Source organism: Crotalus tigris, unplaced genomic scaffold, assembly GCF_016545835.1.
Source record: "Crotalus tigris isolate CLP2741 ecotype Arizona unplaced genomic scaffold, ASM1654583v1 scf7180000018455.1436977, whole genome shotgun sequence".
In the NCBI taxonomy this organism is placed as follows: Eukaryota; Metazoa; Chordata; class Lepidosauria; order Squamata; family Viperidae; genus Crotalus; species Crotalus tigris.
In genome coordinates this window covers 298,523-322,649 of record NW_024097011.1, presented here as the reverse complement: position 1 = coordinate 322,649, position 24,127 = coordinate 298,523, and the positions used below count along the sequence as shown (strand labels likewise).

At 38.0% G+C, this 24,127-nt stretch overlaps 1 protein-coding gene across 7 annotated transcripts in view; it reads right to left on the bottom strand.

The window, feature by feature from the left end:
• Window positions 1-24,127, bottom strand: part of VCAN (versican) — a 104,937-nt gene that overhangs the window by 5,560 nt on the left and 75,250 nt on the right. For all 7 annotated transcript variants that reach the window (XM_039352617.1, XM_039352616.1, XM_039352618.1 and 4 more), the window contains 2 exons: window positions 14,233-14,391; window positions 12,587-12,669 (listed from right to left, as the gene is read on the bottom strand). In XM_039352617.1, coding sequence (XP_039208551.1) covers window positions 12,587-12,669; window positions 14,233-14,391 — 242 coding nt within the window. The remainder of the gene's footprint in view (window positions 1-12,586; window positions 12,670-14,232; window positions 14,392-24,127) is intronic.

Sequence of the window (24,127 nt, the reverse complement as noted above, 5' to 3'; positions counted from 1 at the left end):
TATCATTCCTTGGCCTAAGATACCAGTTTCATTTCTACTTATTTGCATTGATAGGTAGTTTTAATTGATTGACTGATCGATATAGAACAGATTAATTCTTGCATTCTCTTTTTTCAGCAAGTTTCCTTAAATCTTTTTTGTTTAGTTTTAAACTTCAAAATGATATTATTAGCATATCTGAGGTTGTGAATGCTTCTCCCAGCAGTTTTATATATTTTGTATCTAAATTAATATAATAGGATGATATTACATAACCTTAGCATACTTTCTTCCAAGTGCTGAACAATTTAGTTGTTGTACTTCTTGTAGCTCTTATTTTTAGATTGTTGAAGTCTGGATGGAAACATAAGCAACATTTTCTGACTAGCACCAGATATTAGTGCAAATGTTTAGTAATTCCAGTATTACTTAATGCACTCTTTTTTGCTAAATTGATTGATCTTTCCCTGAGCTTTCTATATCAGTTTAGAAAACATACTTATGTAGCATTTTTAATTTAATTGTTTTAAATAATTCTGGTGGGCTTTATTAAGTCCTGCAATTCTGCTCTTAGGCAGTATTTTCTAGAGTTCCTTTAATTCATTTTTAGAATATTGATGATCCAACCTGTATAGTCCATGATATCCAAAGTTTAGGAAACAGCTCAAAAATGAAAAGATACTAATTTATATTATTTCAACTATATCTTTCCAATTGCACAAATTGCTTTCATTATGAAATTGTGTTGACTGTATGAAATGGGGTTTGTACAAATGCTCTGAGTGTACATTCAGTTTGTAACTCAGAGCATTTAAGTTCCAGGTAGTCTTGGAAATCTTATAATCTTACTACAAAACAACCAGAATAATAAAACTAGCAAATTTTTGCAAACAAAAAAAATGTTTTATATTGGATATTATCACTATGCACATTTGCTTTGGCATTGTAATTCTCACATTGGTTTTACCAATGCCAGACCCACTTAATACAGGCCCTTGAACTGCTTTCTTAATTCTTCATCCTTCATACAAACTAATTTTTATTACCTTATTTGGGCATATGAACTTCGGGAACAAATTCATACAAGAACATTTAAAAATATAAACCAAACTTTGTGAGACAACTAGATCTTGTTTTTTTTTCCTAAGTAAAAATGAAAATCAAATTTGCTGGCAGATATCAATTTGTTGACGAATTTCAGCATACCAGATGGGAAGACTGTAAGCAATAGTAACAATCCATATACAGGAAAGTATGCCCACAAAGAAAAAATAATAAACTGAAATTGGAAATATTTAGGATTAATTATATTTTCCCAGATTACTCTTTTTTAAATCCTCATTTTATCAATCTCAAATGATAAATTATTCTGAGAAACCCTGACTAGGTTAAGATACTCAATAAATTATATATATTAGTAGAGTTAATTATATGACTGCATTCCTATTTTTATCCATTTGCATTAACACACATTTCACGCCAAAAGAGGTAAGTCTGCCTTCTTAACAGCTTAGTGATTTGATAATTAATAAGTAATCCTCATACTTCTTCAAACTTTGAATATTGCCCAAGCCAGAATTGGTATCTAAACAATTATCTGCTGTGTAAATTAAAACTAAGCAATTGTTAAATAGAGTTTATTTGCAACAAGTTTAAAACATGGCCAGAAACCTTAATTATATGGTGCCACTAACTAGAATTTCCTTTTCCATAATCCTCTCTATATCCTGAAAAACACTCTTCCATTGTAGCTGAAAATTGTCTGGAGCTGGTTATCTAAACAGTGTATTTATTATACTAATCAATGTGCTCTATAATTTAGTAACGTTCCATGACTATATTCCATCTATTAGACAAGTGACCCGCTGAGATTACCACGGACAAATTCAATCGAAGATCTTTTGTAAATTTGTTTTCTTGTTGAAAGAATTCATTTAAATACATACTTTTAAAAATAAATAGATTTTTTCAATATCAAATGCATGGTTACAAACATGTTTGAATACTGAGCAGCTGAATTTGCTAATAAAACTGCAAACTACAATACATCCTGCTGTATTGTTTCATAATGCATGAAGTCCTGATATTAAAAGATTTTTTTAAGTAATTACTTTCAAAATTCTTCAAGCTCAGGAATTTTGTAATACAAACACTACTAACTCAGTATCAGATTCAGAAAAGCATGTCCTTTTAAATCTAGTATTTTATCTTTACTTTACTCCATTTTTAAATTTCCCATAATGCCTTTGATTTAGCCTCACATACCTATCATAGTCAAGATGATCACTAGAGCCACCTGAATTTGGATATTTACAAAAAAGCTGGTGCAGAAATATAGATTTGTAAAGCAGGAGTGAGTCAAATCATAAGCTGCTAAGATATCTATGCAATAACTCTTTATTTTTCTAGGGCTTATGTGGCTGCTATCAACAGCTGAAGCACAATCTCAGGGGGGGGGGAACAGCTTTGCTTGATTAGTTGCTGATGGACAGCAGAATCTTTAAACATCCTCCAATATCTTTCTGAAAAATTGTATTGTTATGCTCTATTGAAAATATAATAACCAGGAAGTGATCTGGATAACGTTGGTGGGGACATGTAGGCTATTCTAGACAGTCTACATGTCCTTTACTTACAATACTTGACTACAATGTCTTGTATTCCTGGTGCTATTCCCTGAAATAACAAGTTCTCCCTACTATATTTCACTGGACAGATTCAGTTTTGGAAATATCAAGGTCCATTCCCAACAGACGCTGTATGCATTACGCATGCCCCTGTACATCCAAAATCCTATATTACCCTTTCCATCTGTATCTTTGTATAACATATATCTTGGCCTTGTCTTCTCTTGGATCAGTATATCTTTTATTATCTTTAAATACTTTTGCATTACTTAGGGGTCTCATTATCCCAATTCTATTTTATTATTTTTTCTCTACAGTGACCATCCTTCTAAATATATGTGCTAATATTTTAAGGGCCACTTACATACCGCATAGCAGCCAATCCAGGTTTACACCAAAAATATTACAGCTGGCTTAAGTCTCTAGTGGAAAATTATCATTCCTAAAGCTAGAGCCATTGCTTTTAGATAACTGCATATTGCATAAATCTTCAACCTTTCAGAGCAGCTGTCTATAGAAACAAGAAGGGGCGTTATGTAAATAAATTAAACGGACTTAGTATTATGCATCTGAAAATCAGTTTGAAATCTATAGAATCCCCTTCAATGCAATAAATATTTTACAATTAGCCAGTAGATGGTGCTGTCTAATCATTACTGTTGTAGACTAATCAATGTCCTTGATTAAATTGTTAAATATTTCATTATACTAGAAATATACCATTCCTTTGCTATTCAGTAAAAGATCCATAGAAATTAACTATATGATACCTTGTGTCTTAGGTGAATATTTTCATCTTAATGGTATCTTTTGCTAAATGTGCTAATAGTCAATAAAAACAGAGAAAGACAAGTTGTACAAGTTTTAACAATTTTTCACTGTTGGACTAATGGTTTGACCAAAATATTTAGAACATAGTCTTAGAATTCTCATTTCCATTATTTCCCATCTTATAAGTATGAAGAACAAATGGACACTTCATTTTTCTGTTATAATGTAATAATAAAGATGCTCATATGTCAAGCTCAAATTCTGGAGTCTATATGGGCACATCCATATCCCTTTCTTGACAACTATACAAAACATGGTTGCCAGTGCCTTCTGTATTTTTTTCCCATTTATTGTCTAAATCCGGATGCCAGCAAGTTACAGACGTATTTCATGCTATTTGAGAGTCCTAACAAGAATACGAAAAGCAATTTGCAAAATAGAACAAAGTATATTATTACCCCAAACATGAAAAACCAAGACCGTAAAATTAAAAGTAACACAATTAAAACCTTGCATGTTATATTTTTTAAAAAGTGAGAATATATAAATGGAACATTTTTGCTGTCAAAATGCAGCCAAGGTGGTGTTAAGCTAATAGGAATTTCATAGGTTATTTTTACTGCAAAAATCTGTCTGTCTTACATTTAGGTTATCATTCTGCAAAAACAAAAATACTTATAGAGTATATTTTTCTCTACGCAATTTTTAAACTTCTGTTTGTGGCATAATATATCTATAATATAATATTAATATAAATAAACAGCAATAATAAATAAATAGCATTAATACATTAATAGTAATATGAATAAAAGCAATGCTAATTAATACAAACACAACAAATACAAATGCTAGTCCCAGCATAACTAATCAACTGAAATATAAAATACACAGGAAAAGAAAAATGAGATGTACTTATGTATAATGCAAGATGAACCTCCATCAGAATGGCATCAATAGCCAGACAGCCATTTCCTTTATGATTCCTTGCTTAACTTTAGCATATCAAATGGAAACATTAAAATAAAATCTTACAATGTTTCCTAAAAGACAGGAAGGGCAGAGCAATCAGTTCCATAAGCTCATTGTTAAAGCCTTATTTTCATACCAGACAATTTTGCACAGCACAGCTTGATTTGACAGACAATTTAAAATAGGAACTTGGACTGTCTCAGAAATAATGAAAAAATGCAATTGGTATATTTTAGGCAAAATCTGTCTATGCTACCCATTATTAATTAAGAGGCATACGATACCACTTTCTATGACCTCTGAATTAAGTTCAATCCAGTATTACATGGAATGTAGTATGAAAATCAAGGAAAAATGTATAAAAACATGGATCAAAATAGCAAGCTCAGAATCTTGACGGTTTTGAAGTATTAATTAATCTATTCTTTATTCTCCATGCAAACAGCTTAAATACACAGTCAATCTATATTTTAGATCACTGTTAGGCAACAAAATATGGAACTATGGCTATAGGATTTTAGATTTTGTTTGCTAAAACTAAGCCCATGCCATGTTCCATATAATTTCCTTTAGAGTATTATGGGGGGATTACAACTGTATAATGCTAAAAACTCTAAGTTTAACCCTTTGTATTAACATGCATTCCAGCCCTCACTATAAAACTACATTGTACTTTTAAAATCAATATCTAGCTATGCAGGTGCCACCTTCCAAAAGTCTGCAAATAGCATAGCAATTGTGAAGAATTCTGGGAGTTACTGTTAAGACCGCACATCTGGAAATTGTACAGGTTGGGAAATATTGTTTTACGCAGATCACTGGACCCCACACATTGCTTTGTCCTTGCATCTTCCTCATTTTTAGCAACATTGCAGAAAACAAAGTTCAGGGAACCAGCAGATAAAATGCACTTTCTTGATTTTCATTCCTAATTCTCATTGTTCTATCCTACTTCTATTTATTTCTCATGGGTGCATGATAAAGATTTAGCACTGTTGAAATTATTTTTATTTTTGCTGTCTTGCTTTGAGATTCCTTTGACATTAAGATGGGAGCCTGAAAACATTGGGTTATCTAAAAGACAGAAATCCTGGTCTCTCTTACAAAATCATCTAAAGCACAGGTGTCAAGCTTGCCACGTCACGTGATGTGTCACAATGTATCGTGACCTTTTTTGCATTGCCGGAGCTGGGGTGGGTGCGGCCTCCGTATGATGCAACTGGCCCACAGGCCGGCAATTTGACACCCCTGTTCTAAAGAGTAAATAAATATCAACATTACATCATTTCAAATTGTTAATGTATTATATTACAATTTCATGAGTTGCATGTTTGAAAAGTATTAGTCATAGATAATAAAACTCATAAATGAATCTGTTTTCTGTGGAGGATAATATTGAGATGGTTTCCAAAACAACAGATGTAAGATGAGAATTTTATTTAAAAGGCTGCTAAAAAAGAAGCCTGCTGTTTAAAAATAATAAAAATGAAAGATTCCTGATACAGGTGGTCCTTGCTTAATAGCCATACATTCAGAAACTCTTGAAAGTTACAGTGGTGTTGAATGAGGAGTCCCAATTATGGTTCCTTGTCATTGCAGCCACCACAGAGTCCCTGTAGCCACATGATCACAACTGAGGTGCTTAGTAACTAGCTCACAATGACAATATTGCAGCATCCTATAGTGATCTGCATTTGTGACCTTCACTGCCAGCATCCAAAAGCAAAATCAATGCAGAAGACAGCAAGAGGTAGCAAATGGCAAATGTATCATCCTGCTTAATGACAGCATAGGATTTCTTTAACAATGACAATAGGAAGTGCTAGAACTGCTATTGCTAAATGAGTCACATGACTTCATACTTTAAGACTGCATTGCTTAGCAATGGAAATTCCAGTCTCAACTACTATTGTTAGCTGAGGACTACTTGTACCAACATAAATAGGTATATTTAAAAAAAAAAAACCCTACCCTCAAAATTGCTAATTTTCTAATTTTTTCTTCATAGCTATTGCAGTTTTTTAAAAATAATGAGCTCCAGGCCAAATCTATGTTTAATGTCTCTTGAACATAAGAGTCTACTGTCAACTTTAAAAAAGGAGTATGGCTGTGGCCATCTTCCTTATTCATTTTTGGTTGACACATTAAAAGGAGGCAGAGGAGATTGCCAGGTGCTTTGCTAATCTAAATAAATGTTTGTCCCTGGCAACCAAGGTCATTGGTTGCTCCAGAGACTGCAGGCTGGACCTTTCGTGAAAAGCCCGCCAAGAAGATGTATTGGGGAATGTAGTTGCTTGCATAGCCTTAGGGGTGGGATTTCTTAACTTTGTATTGGGAAATTATTACGTGTGTCTTCAGACTTGGTTTCACTTTTTATGTGTCAATACTTTGTAATTAATCAACATGTTCTTGGCGGAATTTCAAAGCCTACACGTTATGTTTTATTTTTCTCTGTCTGTCGGAAGCATGACACCTACCTTGTTTTGCTAAGCAAAAATATTGACTAAAGTCTATCTGGAAGGCCTTTGTACTAGTCTGAGCCGGGATGCAATTTTTTATATTAAGTAATATATTTTAAACAATTAGAGTAATAGGCTTTCCCCCTCTTTAGAGGAAAGCAAATGTCTTATTTTATATACCCCTCTATTTTGAAGACCAAACTTTCTGTTTAGTTTTCAAAATCCCTTTATTACAGGATTCCAAGTATCTCTGGCACAACAGCCCTTTTATGTGCAATCTGTCCACAGTACTTTCAAAGCTTGTTTATTTGTTTTATTTAATTCTCATGGGCAACTTTCCTCTACAGCAAACTTAGAGGTTTTCTCAACTCCTCCTTTATGCTCTCTCTAAAAGTAACACAGCCACCGAGAAAGAAAGAGAGAGAGAGAGAGAGAGAGAGAGAGAGACAGAGACAGAGACAGAGAGACAGAGACAGAGACAGAGAAAGAAAGAAAGAAAGAAAGAAAGAAAGAAAGAAAGAAAGAAAGAAAGAAAGAAAGAAAGAAAGAAAGAAAGTAAGTAAGTAAGTAAGTTAGTTAGTTAGTTAGTTTTGGCTTCACATTGCCTTTCCTCCCTGGCACACTGGAGTCCCATGTTACAAACATGTGAAATGGGTCTACATTGAAGAGAAAGCCCCATGAGCAGAGGTCTCTGGACAGCTTTAAGGTGGAACTTGCCTGTTTAGTCGTTGCCAGCAAGCCAGAAGTGAGACACAATCTGGCTGCAGAAGCCGCCCTGTGCATTTAATAAAGCCCTGTATAATGGGAATGAGCTCGCCACCATACAAAGTACTAATTATCAGCAGTATTTTCCAGAGGATGTGAATAACTCCCCCTTGTGAGAAAAAGGCCCAAGGCACCACTCTCGGTCACTCTGCTTAATCTGAAACACGAATGGCTCCTTAAGACTGCCACGCGTGTTTGCAAAGGTCCTGAATAATGAAACAAATTCAGTAAGAAAAGATCAAAAAACAATATCTGTTGTTGGGGAGGAGGCTCCCCCTCTTTACATAGTTAGGCTTTGATGGTATCAGAGTTGGTAATCAGGAATCCTACTGCATTATTTGAAATTCAGTTTCCCAACAAAGTTTTTGAATACATTTTAATGATGTCTGAAGGGCTGCACTGATTCATGACACACATATATCATTCTGCTTTTTATGAGGCCTAAGCCACTGGAAACCAACTTCAGTAAAACTTCAGTAAAAAATCATACTTTAGGCTGTGTTTAATCATCATTTACCTACCCCCACCCTTACTCTTGTATGTTCATATATAGGTGGAATTCTCCTGGTTTTGGCATAAATCCAAGTTTCTCAAGCTTTGAAGCATAGTTTTTTTTTTCCTACCCTTCTAATGAAGCAATAAGAAATTCAGCAAGAAAAAGATAGCAACTCATTAGGTTGCTTGTAAATATGAAGACCCTATGTATTTAGATGTAATAGAAACTCATAATTTTAACAGCATTTTTAACAGCCTGTTTTTAAATTAGAATTTAGGCTATATCCTTAACTTCAGATGAATCAGCTGAAACATCAATGTTTTTTTCTCATTGTCTGTAATACTAAGATTTCTATGAAATGTAGTTACAGTTTTCAGGAAAGTTTCTGTTGTTGTCTTAAAACCAAATATACTCATTTAAATTAAATAGTAAACAAATGGTTTTACTAAGGTAGCTTCCCAACCTGAGACTTTAAATATAACTAGTTGTCTTGGATTAAAATCAGAATCAGCTTGGATCTTTCTTTTATTAAGAAGCATGACTTGATTTTATTTCAAAAATGTTTCCTTCGAATATTAGAGACTGCCCTTCACAACATTACAGAACTCCAGAGAAACAAGTGGGTTCATACTTGTCTGGTCTAGATAAATTTAAATATTTACCTGACCTGCCCTTTGGTTGGCTTACTTAATCTAAAAATATTGAGACATTATTGTGCAAATAAATATAAATAATCTTGTTTCACTCAGAGTGATGGCTTGTGGTTACCTCTGGAATAACCTAACATTTTTTAACTGCAAAACTTTGCTAGCAAAGCTGTCTTACTGCACTTGCTGGGACTATTTCTAGTATGGTGCGGCATATTAAAAATGCATTGCAAACTGCTCTTTTTATTTTAATTCTAATACCTTTACAATAGCTGAATACTTTTTCTGAGAAAATGTAACCTGTAAATTCTAAAAAGGAAGAAATAGATTCTTAAAAGTTATTTAACTCATTGTTTTGTGATCATACTCTAGTCCTATATATACAAAAGCATTTTGGATTGAATTTAATTGTGAGGAAAAGGGATGCTGTGTTAGCCATCCCTATTTTGGAACATTCCAAATGAGTCAGAGCTGCAACTTCTAGAATTCTCTGCAATTGGAAGAGCACTTTATTGAGTCACCAGCAATTATTGGCAGTTTATTTAAGTACAAGAATTGTAATGATTTTTTGGTACAAACATACATTGTTGAACTATAGCTTACATTTTATTTAATTAACATTTAATGACACTAGATATTATTTTCAGAAACAAATTGTAAGATGAGGGAGGGTCTTCCAATCAGACTTATTGTTAGGGTTAGAATTTCTAATGTAAATATTCTTGGGAATAAAAGCTTTAGCCCAGGTTCAGAATTCATGACTTCTCAAGGTATTAAAGAATTGGAATACACACAGTGACATTCAGAAACCCTTACTAATACTGTAGGTTTTTTCATTTAAAAAAGAGCACTATATAGACAAAAATGAAAATGGCTTCTAATTACATTGGGAAAAACTATGCATTGAGCCCTCAGTGCTTATTTTTTAACTTGTTATTGTAATTTTCTAAGATCAAATTAAGTTTTTATGCCTGTCTGAAAAACAGAAGCAGTAGAACAAGGTCCATAAAAGATCATTGAGTTGAGTCACTTTTCCACTGTAAAATTAAAAAAAAAAGATGATTCCAGGTGTAACCTAATAATCAATGTGTTGTGATGATTAATTAAGATCTAGTAATAATAGTAATAGTTTTGACTCATACAAAGAGTTGTCAAAAGACTGAAAAGAACTATTCACCATATAAAACTACTAAAAAATCAGTACAAATGACAATGGAGACAAAAAGTGGGATGGAAATCAATCAGAAAAATGTTAGTTGGCAGATAGCTATATCCTTTTGACAAAATGTTTTTTCTTCTTCAGCTCAAGCTTAAACTAAAATTTAACACCTGAGATTTGGAACAAGCTTGAACTAACATTTCATTTCCTGGAGTTTGGAAGTTATTGTCATGTGGTTCTTGGCTCCCTAACACGGGATTTATCACATGTTTAACACTGACTAAAGACTAAATGATCTTCTGAATAAAATACTAAAGAGAGGCAATATACAGTATATTTGACCATGAAGGGCTGAGGAACAGCATAGATGGAAAACAAAGTTAATTGAGTCCACAAGAATGGTGACAGAATGATGGTATACCAGTTAGTAACAAACTTCTTTCTACCACAGTCCAAAATGTCTGAGACATAACAAAGCATATTAGTTCCCGTCATAAAATATCCCAGCACATGAGAAAATTGCCATGCTTGCCTTCTTCATTTTCCACAGTCATCTACAACAAGTAACAGCTCTTGAAAAAACATGAATAAAAGAACTTGCTCCCACGAAAAAAGCCAACACAACTCAGCCCAAATTAAAATACATTATTCTTAGATTAATCCAATGTTTCTCAAACTTGGCAACTTTAAGATGTATGAACTTCAACTGGCTGGGGAATTCTGGGAGCTGAAATCTATACATCTTAAACCTGTGGAAATCAATCAAAACAGATTTTTTTTTAGTAACTTCATTTTAAGGCTGCCATATGTGATATGTAGAAGTGAGCCATTCTTATATGCCTGAAACAAAAGAACCAGATGTTTTCTTCAATTCTTAATGAGAGAAGGGCAAATATCAAGCACAGTCTTGCAACAATACACATTCAGCTCCTATAAAGCATCTGTTTTATACATGGAAGGACGTATCCTAAATGGGATAAAAATGACCCTATGCAGTATATTAAAATGAAAAGGACTGCTGAATGCACTGAAGTCTTGTTTTCTTCACTTTTATATTTTGTTTTATGTTCTGTAAAGCAAAGTGATGTTTTATTTTAAAGTCTCTGCATTTAAGGTAGTGGTGCAGCTTCATTTATTCAAACTATGTATGCCAAAGGTCCCCAACCTTTTGAGCACCAGGGACTGGTTCTGTGGAGTGCATTTTTTCTGCGGACCAGAGAGGGCGTGGTTTCATGTACTGCCCTGTTCAGCGGGTGGGGTAGTGGTAGCGCCAGTGGGATGCTTGGGGGCAGGGCGGCGCTAGCACTGGTAAGATGCTCAGCGCTAGTGTGAGTGTGGGGGTGTGAGTACGCACACGTGCGCCTGCACTGCCCAGCCCTTCACGCGGCCTGGTGGCCAAGCAGCCATGCAGCCCACAGATTGGGGAGCCCAATGTATGCCATATACCACCTGAGCTGAACTAGAATTTTCTAAAGCAGAATCTGTGCAATACAGTTGTGCTAGGATTACACAATGAATCTCTGCCCCTAGAACTACAGACCAACTATTTTATTAAATAATGCAGTTGGATTTGTTCAAGACTTTCTACTGCTTCATCAGTAAAGTCTTGCCCTGGAAAACAACTCTTTATTAAAAGCCCAGAACGTTGCAAAATTCTACTTCTCTAGAATCTGATTTCATCAGACTGCAAAAGAACGCATTCATGCTAGTGTTTGTGATAGAAAAAAGTTGGATTAAAGTTTTTTACTGAAATTGGAACGAATTGGGATATCTTAAGTTCATTTACAGAAGATTGCTGTAAGTGACTGAATGATCTAAGACATCAATGAAACCATGTTAAAAAAATGTAAAGAGTTCAGAGAAAGAGCTATTGTAATTATTCTTATTTGACATTATCATGTAAGTCAAAATTGTCCCTAGGGGCTACATACAGCATCAAGTTTTGATTGGTAGGACAACAGAGACTAGCAAGGTAAAAGAATGCAAAAAACAGATGGACTTAAGCAGACAGCCTTACACGTTCTTTCCCTTTCATTTAATACAGGAATTATATTCCTATTTTGGGGGGGGGAGGGGGAAGCAAACTTCATTTAAATCAACAGAATCACAGTTTAAGAGAAATACATTCAGCTAGATCAGTGGTTCTCAACTTTTTTAATGCTGCAACTCCCAACTGGTTGTAAGTCGAGGACTACTCAACCAGTCGTAAGTTGAGGACTACTCAACTGGTGCAGCACCGTTTGCAGAATGGGATTTTTGGCGGGCTCAGCAGGGCAGAGACAGCCTGGACAATTTCTATTGGCTTTTGAAAGCCAATAGAATTAGACTCTATTCAAGAGAGTCTATTCTATTGGCTTTCAAAAGCCTATGGAATAAAAGGGAGTAGCACAGCTAAGGAAAAGGGGGAAAAAATGGTGGACTGCATTGTTTGGTGACCCCGGTGAAATGATCGTTCGACCCCAAATGGGGTCCCTACCCACAGTTGAGAACCACTGAGCTAGATATTAAAGAAGAAAAAAATTGAAATAACAGAATGGACCAGGAATGAGGAAGATTTCACACAAACCCTTCAAATCCAAAATGATCTATGTACATATTATTTGACATCATCAATTATAGTAAGAAGAAATAATAATGTTATATCAGATTTGAGTAATATATTACAGCCGGCAGTATCACAATCATTACAATATTTGCCAGTAGTGATCTCTTACCAGCACGCTGCCATCTGTCCAGCGGAAGTCATTCTCATACATCTTATCATTTAGGCCAATCCATTGATAGTCATGTCCTATACCTACAGTGAAAATATATTTTTAGTAATTTTTTACCATTAAAGTGAATATTCTGAAGATGAAAGTGAAATGAAATCAGCCTCCTGATGATTTCTCTAAAACATATTTCTATTATTTCTTGTAGAAGTTTATTCTTTCTTCTAAGAGCTGTGAATATTTATAAAATATATTCTTACTAACAATATTTTAACTGATCTTCTGTTGTTTCTTGTTTACTGATCTGTGGCAAGATTGTTTCAAAAAGCAATACACCACCGTGAAATGGAACGTGGTAGCAATTACTTGAAAAAGCTTGCTTTGGAAATTCGTTATATTTAAATCTGCATCTTCAGCAGATAATACAGATGTGTTAATATTTTCAGCTTTGATTTATTTCTTTGCATATATGTATGACAGAAATTCCTTCTATCAATAAAGCATCCAATAGCACTAATAAAAACACATGGATATCTAGGTTGATTTGCATGTTCAGTGCTCAGCAAAAAAGCAGCCTTCATAATGCTCCTAGTTTTACAGTAATCCTTGACTTGCAACAATTCATTTAGTGACCATTTGAAGTTACAATGGCACTGATAAAAAGTGACTTATGATCAGTCCTCATATTTATGACCAATGTAGCTACCCCATGATCAGATGATCAAAATTTGTGACCTGCATGTATTTATGATGGGTGCAGAATTCTAAAGTCATGTGATTGCCATTTGTGATCTTTCCACCTGGCTTCTGAGAAGCAAAGTCACTGGGGGGAACTTAACAGCTGCATGATTTGCTCAACAAAAAGCTCATAAAATTGGGTGTAACTCACTTAATGACCACCTTGCTTAGCAGTAGAAATTGTACCATATGGTAGAAAGTCAAGGACTACTTCTATTGCCTAATTAATTTGCTGATCTTCTATGGCATGTACACTGTTCTTTTCAAGCATGTACTGTATTTTTCTTGCTAATATCAATCAGTTTCCAGGGATATGGATATGGCAAACAGCTTGGCAGAAAATCAGCAATTCATAGCTTCTCAAAAGAGAAGTCAAACTTGATACTGAGAACAAATACATGTTTTCTTTTAAGAAAATACTTAGACTGAATATCATCACCAGACATTAACCCAGCTAATGAATACTACTTGCAAACAAAGCTTATGTGCATTGTTTGGCAGGATTTTAACTGTCATAAATGCTAGCTATTTGTAAGAGGATATAAAGAGGTTATTTGGCCTCCAAGGGTCAGTATTTTAAAAGTGCCTGAGGATGAAACAGTGTAAGTGGCAAGATCAAAATAAACATTTCATAATGATTTGTCTAATTCTAGTTTTATACTATTTTTTTCTTCCATGAACTAAATTAATTTGTATTCAGAGTATTATTCAGAGTAAAGACTATTCTCTCCAACACCAGCAAATATTGCAACCTCAGCTATTACAGAGCTGGAAATGAGAAGAACAGAACAGCAATCAAGAATAAAATGAATGTCTCAGGAATGAAAATGATAATGAAAATGTTTAGTATCCTATGAATTATTTATTTTACAGTAATTTACTCCCACTGCACTCCAACAGAAAGCACCTACGGTTTACAAACAGCTGTTCTTCGTGAGACAAGATGCTGGTTAGATGGGCACCCTGCAGGCGGCACTCTCTCTCCGCTGCATCCCACGTCCTGCGATGGGCAAAGTATTTGTAGCACTGCCCTTGAAACTTATGCCATCCATAATCACAGGTCTCAGTGTCTGCAACAAATGAACATAAAATTGTACAGTGAACTTGCATAGTCAATGACCAGGACTGCCCACTAACCGTGTAAAATTGAAATAAATCAAACAGAAATATCTAATGACAAGTTCCATCTATAGAAATATGAAAACGAATAGTAGCACATACTAATTTTGTAAGGCATGTGTGTCATTTATGTGTTTTATTTAACATCAGCATGTACTATTTGATGCCTGGCTTTCAGTAAGACATAGCATGATGGAAAGAAAGAGCATTCTGGAAAAGAAACTTCAATTCTGGCCTGGAAATTAAAAGGTACTTTGTAGAAGATCATTGTGGTCTGGCAAATCATCCCACCATCTAGAACAGCCTTCTTTAACCTGATGCCCTCCAGATGTATTGGAACAATGGCAATTGAAATTCAGTATATCTGTAGTTTACCAGGTTGAGGAAAACTGGCCTAGAAACTTCACTGATATATACAAAAGCATGTGGATAACAAGATGTTTTTAGACAAGTATTGATATTTCTGGAGCCAAAACTGTAAGCTCTGTTTTAGGAGCAGAACGTTTCCCAGATGGAACAGGAAATGAATTGCCTTTTTTAACAGGCTGCTGTTGCAGTGAAATCTGTAAAGAAAGCCGAATTCATGTATAGCTTTTTCCCTTTATATCTTCCAAGTGTGTCTCCCTCAATCCCGTGTAGTATAAATTTTTACACAGGTGCCATTTGATTTTGTGTATTATTGTTTGGTAGAGTGGAGGGGTACATAATCTAATCCAGCAAAATTTAAGAATATGATCATACAGTGATTTAAATTTTCATTGGTGGGAAGGAATGGAAATAAAACTGCAAGTCTGAAAATATTCCACACTTAAATTGAAAAGTGCTACTTTAATTCCAATTAAGCAGAATTTTTTACATTAAGCATCATAAATTATTCTGTCTTAAGCACATAGGATGGAATTAAACTCTGAATCAAATCTAGCATTAAGGCACCTATCATATTACCAGATTAATACCAGTAATGACCACAGAAAAACATATTTTGTGAGAACATTAAAAAAAAACTTGGTAAAGCAACAGGCATACAGATGGAAAAATGTTAAAATATAGGTGTGGCTTTTTTATGTGTGGTTTGTTTAATGAACGCTGATGACTGCATCCTTACATGACAATTGGAAGACTACTATTCTGCTGCCTTTAAAAAAAAAGGAAAGTAGCAAGAATAACTCTAAACAACGGAAACAGTTGCTAAGCATGACCAAAAAAGTGTGACTGAAAGAGAAAAAGAAGTGATCGTGAGCAAAATACATGGTGCAGCTTTATGTTGCAAGATCCAATCCTGGTTGGACACTAGGACCAGAGGTTCAATATTCCAAGCTTTTGGACTTGTGCTGGAGCCCATACCCAGGGAATTTCTAAAGGAACAGGTGCTTTGGGCTGCTCTATGCATTATATATACATAGAGAATATGCATAGAGCAGCCCAAAGTACACATTCTGGTGAGAGAGAAGTTCCCTGAGGGTGGGCTCCAGCACAAGTCCGAAAGCTCAGAAGACTAAACCTCTGGTCCTGGTGTCCAACACAAATTGGTTCCTGCAACATTATCTTGGGACATGTATATTTGCCTTCAATTGTAAGACATTTTAATATATACAAATATTTATAGAAAGATACTGTATAGTACAAAGTCTGGTGAGTTTTGAATATTTATTGAAAAAAGAAGAGGATGTTTATCTCTCCTGTAGACATGCTAAAGTCACAGAACTTTTCAAAAGCAATTCATTGGTACATAATAAAAAAAATGTTGCATTAAATACAGGAAGTTTCCAGCCAGAGGAGGGGGCGGCCTATCCTCACAAAACCAAGATTATGAGGTAAGTTGAACTAGAAACAATGATTAGCTAAAGCTTTTGTAGCTATGGGGGAACTATAACTTGTGTCATCACATTCAGTAGTCTAATACAGTGGTTCTCAACCTTTTCTCCACCACAGACCATGGCCATGTACCCCCAAGACTTAACTCAAGATTTAAATAACAACATTTTTTCTAGCCTTTGCAAATTCCCTGTGATGACATTGCAGCCCCCCAGGGGTCTGTAGACCACAGATTAAAAGCCACTAGTCTAATACTTTAACCATAATACAGGAAGTCCTTATCTTACAACTGGACATTTAACAATTGTTCACAGTCATGATGTCCTCATAACAGATGCTTTACAGCCCACATAAAATGTCACACTAGGCCCCTAGGTCACATGACTGCATTTTGAGTGCTTGGCAACTTGTTTACATTTACAACCAATTGCCAGGTGCCCTGGAATTATTCAATTGCCATTTGAAATCTTCTCTGCTGGCTCCTCAGAAAGTCAATGGGAGGCCAACAGGGAAGGTTGCTAGCAGAGGGGAAGTTAGATTTGAGGTTGTACTCTGTACACTAGAGCTATGGATCTCAAATCTGGTAAAATGCTAGCGAACACCATTGTTCTCAAGATTACAATGATCCATGCGGTCACTTTATGACTGCAACTGGGAGACCCAGGATTGTAATCATTTTGCAAAGAAGTCGTGTTACTTAATGACCACTTATCTCAACAACCGAGATTCTGGGCCCAATAATGGTCATAAATGGATGACTGCCTATACCGTGCTGGCTTTAAAAATTGTTCATTTGTTCTAAGTACTCAAGAAGTGTCAGCCTAGTTTTCTTCCACTGGTATATATTCTGGAACTTTAAAAATTACTACACTCACTAGTGTATAGATATTTCAAGTGGGAGTACCTAGTTGACCATGAACAATTAAGTGTTGGATCTGGTTAGTGTTTGGATAGGAGGCTATCAGGAAAAGTTGTTAAGCTGAAAATCATCACAGCGAAAAACACTGGTAAAAGTTCTTCTGATCTTCCCTCTCTCTTTGACATAGGCAAGCAAACAAACATGAATCTCTCCATGAAGTCACTGGGAGTTGAGCTTGACTTTGTGGCTTCAGTCATTTAGAATTTTAGAATTAAACAGTGCAGTATAAGAAGTCAAATTCTTCTTTATATATTTATGATGTTTAAAAATGTTTCACTAAATCTAGAAGTTATTCCAATGCAGAGGTTCATTCTTATCTATGAAAGTTGAGTACAGTATATAAACATCTTTACACAGACAGCAGATTTTATACCTACAGCATGATTAAATGGCTTTGAGAACCGGACTGCAGTTGAATGGCAGATAGAAGTGTTCTAACAGAACTATTAGAGAAATGAAGCAGCTGGAAACATTGCAGCATTTCTTCAACAGAACTTTACCAGCAGAAAAAAACCATCGCAAGGTTTATTTCAATAACCATCAATATTAGAGTTTAGACATGAGTTATTAAGAACAAAACAATCTCAATTTTCCAAGCTGATGTCTCTGAGATAAAATACCTTATGCTACAAAATCAGCATGGCTATCTCCCAACTTTCAAAATTAAGCCTACAGGCAGAGACAGTACTTGAAAATATTTCAATACTTAAATAAAAAGTATTGCTTTTTAAATGAAGAACAGAACAAAAAAAATGACATTGGTTATCTTTAGCTACACTTGAAGATTTGTCTTCTTGCAATTACATCTGTGTAGTTGAACTTAGCAGCTTCAGCTCCATATCTGCATTCAATAAACATTACAGACTACGGTAAGTCAAAAGAATTTAGACTGTTAAGAAAAACTGATACATACGGACAAAATCAAACTACAGAAACAAAGTGAAAAAAATGAAAAGAGACAAAAAAAAGAGGCAGAGAGATTCAAAATTAAACTATATTTTCTGTTCTGGTTAAAAATTCCTAAATAATTATACAGGGCATACTGCTTTTCTTCAGAGTATGAAGTTACTTTTTCCAAAAACTATTATCTAAAGTCAAGCCCATACATTTAAGCAGTAAAGAAATAATAGTTGAAAGCCAGATTATATGTTCCTTCATTTCTTCTACTATTGGGAAACTTAGTGACATTGTCATTCTTGCCCTGATAGTTTGCACGTTCCAACAATTACACATAATAGAAGCACATGCAAAATAAACATGCTTATCAAAGTATCTACTATGCATTTACTGGTAATATCTTTCTCTTTCTATGCCTTTGAAGAATATACTAGGGAAGGGCAAAATTCTAACAGAAGTTCAGTCCCGTGACAGAATACTCTTAAAATTTTCCTAACACAAATAAGAATAAATAAATAAATATTAAAACTGGTGCTCCAATAACTCTCCTTAATACAGAACTCTTTGACTACTAAGAAGTGGAGATCTCACAATGCATTGCAGCCATTTTTCTCCATGGAGCCATAGTCATTCTAATGCTTTTAAAGGGAATTAGACAAAGCTATTATAGACACTACTCCCAATAGCTATAATTACTATACTGCCAGCATTGGGGCAATATCATTTTTAAAATTAGCTGCTGGAGAGTTTCTATGGTCCACAGGCTGATCACTGTGGAATCACAAGAGTGGGCCTCTGGATAGGCCTCTGATATGAATGAATAATACTCTCAGCATGTTTTTAAATGAAAGACAGTTGTTATTTCAGTGAGGTGATTTAACATGTGTTAATAGCATCAGCTACAAATGTCATTCTAACACAAGGGAACTATTCACATTCTGCCATGTGGCACTATTGAAACCATTTAATGCTAGTGTCTTATACTGACTGGAGATAATGGAAAATGTGATACAATCCACATTAAAAAGGCACATTGGATAAAACTAATACAATCCTTTAGTATCAGCAAATATCTTAAAAGGTATCTATTACAGAGCCACTGACACTGAGGAGTAACTAAAGACTTAAAAGATGAATTGGGATAGAATTGGACAAACAGCAAAAATTGCCAAGTAGTATTGCAAATTGGAACACAAACAGGTTTAGGCACGATCAATTACTAATCATGAAGTTTACTGTCACATATCTACTGTGATAATACAATCATAATTCTTTCTACCAACTTGATTAATAACTATGGATTTGGTCAGCTTCTATTCATGATAGCACTTATAAAATTTGATACTCTGCATGTTTTTCAAATCTAACAACATGTGGAATTTAATTCCCAGCATTCCCCAGCCAGATGATGCCCACATATCTTAAAGGTACCAAGTTTGAGAAACATTGTTCTAAGACATTGATAGGGGCTAAATACAGAATTCTATCTCCCTTTGCAGTTAACTACCCACTTTGCTGTATGGACTGAAAGCACAATGTGCTAGGGTCATTGTTGCGTCCTTGGCGGGAAAGCAGACACGAGAAGCAGCTGGAGTTCTCAGTTTCTTCTATTCAGCGTTCAGCTTACAGGAAGATGGCTTCAGCCTCGCCCAAACGCCTCGCAGCCTCTTATATAGGCAACTCCCGGGTAAATGGGTTACTTTTCCCGCGCCAGCACCCGCGCATGCGCACGGCGCTGGCGACAGCCTGTCTGGTCCCGGGCAGCTTTGCACCTGCCCGGGACTGCCTGCAAACGCCCGAGCCGTTTGCAAAGGCTCGGGACATAACACCCCTTTCCCCCGGGCTAAAACTACTACCAACATACAACATTTATTTTATATAACATTTTGCTCCCCAGTGCTCCCACTGTTTACTGGCCTTTGCCTTGCCAGCAATGTTATGTAGTCTTCTAGGTACTTGGGAGATTTCTTTGCTCTCTGTGACCTTCTTAGCTCTGGATTACTGGCATAAGTCCCCTGACTGGAGGGAGGCGTGAGCCTTTTCTCTCTATTGTGCCCTGGTGTCTTCCAAGGACTGTGCCCCAATGCCTGGCCTGCTCGCTTGCCCACCGGGCTCGTCAGGCCAGGGCTTCTGTTGCTTTGTGACCTGGTTGACCTGCCTAGCTGTAGACCCTCGGGCCCCTTGAAGTGATAGCCGCTGCTGGGCGTCTCTGTAGGACCTCCTAGGTCAGTCCAAGACCTGTCAGGAGGCTGTCCATTCCCTGAACCCCATTCTGTGTTCGGGCTCGTGTGGGTTTCTGTACTTTCCCAAAACTCAGGTGTTCCCTGATTTGTGCTAGGGTGTTGTAGTCGGGACTTGGTTCCTCGACTAGCTCTGTGTATGTTTGACCCCCTGTAGGATTTGGGGTAAGGTCAGGCCAACCTTGGGAATTGTGTGCCAGCTCTCTTGCGGGGAATGATTTGTTGGGATGCCCCCGGGTATCCTCCGTGACTGGAGTGCTGTGTGACGTGTGTGGAAAGTGAGTATGCCCCCGGGGTGACTCCCTGGCTGGAGTAGGCGTGAGTGCCTGTTGTGTGGGTAAGCTCCATGACTTCCTTTTCGGAGCAATTGCGGAATCTTGGGACGAGCCGTTTGTGGCTCCCTCAGTGGAGATGGGCAGTAGCTCTTGCCCTTCCCTTTGCTCCAAAGGGTCCCCCTCCCCCCCTGGAAAAGACCCAGGAGTCTCAGCAGAAAAGTCTCGCCTAGAGCGAAGTTGGTCGATGTGCCGACGCAGGACACGACCGTTGTCCAGGGCAACCTCGTAGGAGAGAGGACCTGTGATCCTGGACACAGAAGCGGGGACCCATGTATGACCAGGCCCGTAATTGCGAGCCCAAACCGGGGCACCCACAAGTAGTTGTCTAGGTGCCCTAGGATGTGAGGTAGATGAAGGCAGTCTGTCCGGATGCAACCGGTCAAGTCTAGTAGTAAGTTGGCGCCCCCAACGAAGTTCAGCTGGACTTCTCCCTGTAGAAGTGGACGGTGTGGTGCGATAAGAAAGGAGAAAGTCAGCCAACCTGTGATGCCAGTCCCCGTAGGTGAGTCTCTTCAAGGCGTCCTTTGCGATGCGCACCATGCGTTCAGCCATACCGTTGGTGGACGGGTGAAAAGGCGCAGACGTGGCATGACGAATCAGGTTTGCCTGTAAGAAAGCTTGGAATTCGGAGGAGGTGAATTGAGGGCCGTTGTCGGACACAATGACATCTGGCAGCCCGTGTGCAGCAAAAATCCCCCTCAGTACCTGAATAGTCTTTGCAGTGGTGGTGGATGAGACAGGCACAACCTCAAGCCATTTTGAATGGCTGTCAACAAGGACCAAGAAGAACTGGCCCTGAAAGGGCCCAGCGTAGTCAATGTGCACCCTAGACCATGGGGACTGTGTTTCCTCCCATCTATGCACAGGAGCTTGGGGCATCTCTGGGCGAGATCGTTGGCACAGGTGGCATGCGTGCACCTTAGCCTCAATATCTTTATCTAAAGCAGGCCACCACAAGTGGCTTCGTGCAAGAGCCTTCATACGGACAATGCCAGGATGACCCTCGTGGAGGGATTCTAAGACCCTAGTCCTCATTGAGGTGGGAATGACAACTCTGTTTCCCCAAAGCAGACAACCCTGAGAAAGGGACAGTTCGTTTCTTTTGGACCAGAAACTCTGAAACTCAGGACTAGGGCAGTGCTCAGGCCACCCGGACAGGACCCAGGAGCGGACACGTGAAAGTGTGTGATCTGTACCCGTTTCAGCGGTAACATCCCTGGCACTAAGAGGGAGCTCGGGCAAGGCTTGGATTGATAGAATGTTGACAGCTGGCGCGGGGTCAGCTTCTACTACTGGCAGAGGCAACCTACTGAGGCCATCAGCATGGCCCATTTCTTTCCCAGGCTTGTGGAGTAATGAAAAATCATATGCAGACAAGAAAATAGACCACCTAAGCATTCTAGGGGAAATGATGTGGGGAGTCTGCTTACGTGTGGTAAACAGTCCCAGCAGAGGCTTATGGTCAGTGAAGACCGTGAAATGCCTGCCATATAGAAAATCGTGGAATTTTTTAATTCCAGCAACAACAGCCAGAGCCTCCCTGTCTATCTGAGCGTAGTTGCGCTCGGCAGAAGACAGTGTTCTGGAGTAGTATGCAATAGGAACCTGAGTTCCATCAGACCTGAGGTGACTCAGGACAGCTCCAACCCCGTAGGGGGATGCATCACAAGCGATGCACACAGGAAGAGACTCGTTGAAATGTGCAAGAACACTGTTAGAAGTGAGCAAGGCCTTGACTTCTTTAAAGCAAGCCTCATGTGCTTGTGACCACAGCCACACAGCTTGTTTGTCTAGTAGCCTGTGAAGAGGCTCAGCTACACTAGCTTTATGTGGAAGAAAAGAATTGTAGAAATTCAGGAGGCCTAGGAAGGCCTGAAGTTCGGCCTTAGACTTTGGCCTGGGTGCTTCTAAAATAGCAGTTAGTTTGGATTCAGCAGGATGAATCCCAGCAGCATCAATTTTGAATCCCAGAAATTCAGTAGAAGGCACCCCGATCTTGCATTTGTCTTTTCTGAGCTTGAGGCCTGATTCCCTGAATCTTAACAGGACAGCCCTAAGTCTTTCAGCTAGAATGTGTGTGGAGTCTCCTGCAATCAAGACATCGTCAAAGTAGGGGCAGACCCCTGGTATACCTCGTAGTGTGTTTTCCATTACGCTTTGGAAAATCCCAGGAGCGACATTTACTCCAAACTGTAGCCTTTTTACTTTAAAGGCTCCCCTGTGGGTCACAATGGTCTGAGCTATGGCAGCATCATCATCAACAGGCAGCTGTTGATATGCTTGAGCTAGGTCAAGCTTTGCAAAAACACGCCCCCCCTTGAGAGAGGCCAGGATGTGACTGACCACAGGAACAGGATAGGCATGTTGCTGCAATGCCTTATTGAGTGTGCATTTGTAATCAGCACAAATGCGAATGTCCCCATTTGCCTTTAGAGGCGTGACAATGGGGGTCTCCCACGGGCTGGAATCAACAGGTTCTAGGATTCCCTGTTGGATTAGTTTGTCTAGTTCAGTGTCAATCTTACTTTTTAAAGCAAAAGGGACCCTTCTTGCTTTAATCCTAATGGGAGTGACAGTGGGGTCTAGCTTTAAGGACACAGGTGGTCCTTTGAATGTGCCCAGCTGGGGGCTGAAAACATCTGCAAATTCTTTGCAGACTTCCTGTAGGTCGAGTGTTTGTAAGCTGTTGAGTCCTGTGACGTGTATCCCCAGGGCCTCAAACCAATCGAGTCCTATGAGACTCGTTCGTTCACCCCCTACTACTAATAAGTCTAGTGGACCTTCAAAACTCTTGTATTGCACGTTAAGGGTGGCCTCCCCTTAACACACACTCTTGAGTTCTGAAAATCTGTTAATACAATATCAGAAGGCCTTAAAGTTGGCCTTAGACCCACTTCTGGAACAAATCTTCCTAAATGTGTGCAATGAAATGATGGACAGGGCAGACCCTGTGTCTAGTTCCATAGATAATGGAACCCCTTGTAGCTTCACGTTGAGTGACAGCTTTTTCTTCATGGGCTTGTGTGTGCCTGTTCTACAGATGCTTCTTCGCGAAGCGCAAAAACCTACCCTATTCTGGCTGGGGAATCTGGTACCTTTCAGGCGTTCTTCTTGGGGTTGTGCCTTTCGTCGGCTCAGACACACAGCTGCAATGTGCCCTTGTTTGCCGCATGCCCGGCAGGTAGCGGAGCGGAACTTGCAGTCGGTTCTCCTGTGGCGACCTCCACAGCCGATGCACTTGAGCGGAGCCGAAGAGCTTCCCTTCTGGTTCTCTTCCTTCGCGGGGTGTAGACGGTCGACTTCCTCGTCCGGATCCTCCTCGGAGTTTCGTCGGATGTCTTCCTGGTGCACGGACGCACCCTCTGCACTGTTTCTGATCGGCCGCATGTTTTTGATGGCGCCGCCTGCTGCTTCTTCTGCGGTGACTTCCCTTAAGGCGTCTTGGAAGGATAATTCTTCCTTTGCGAAAAGTCTCTGTTGT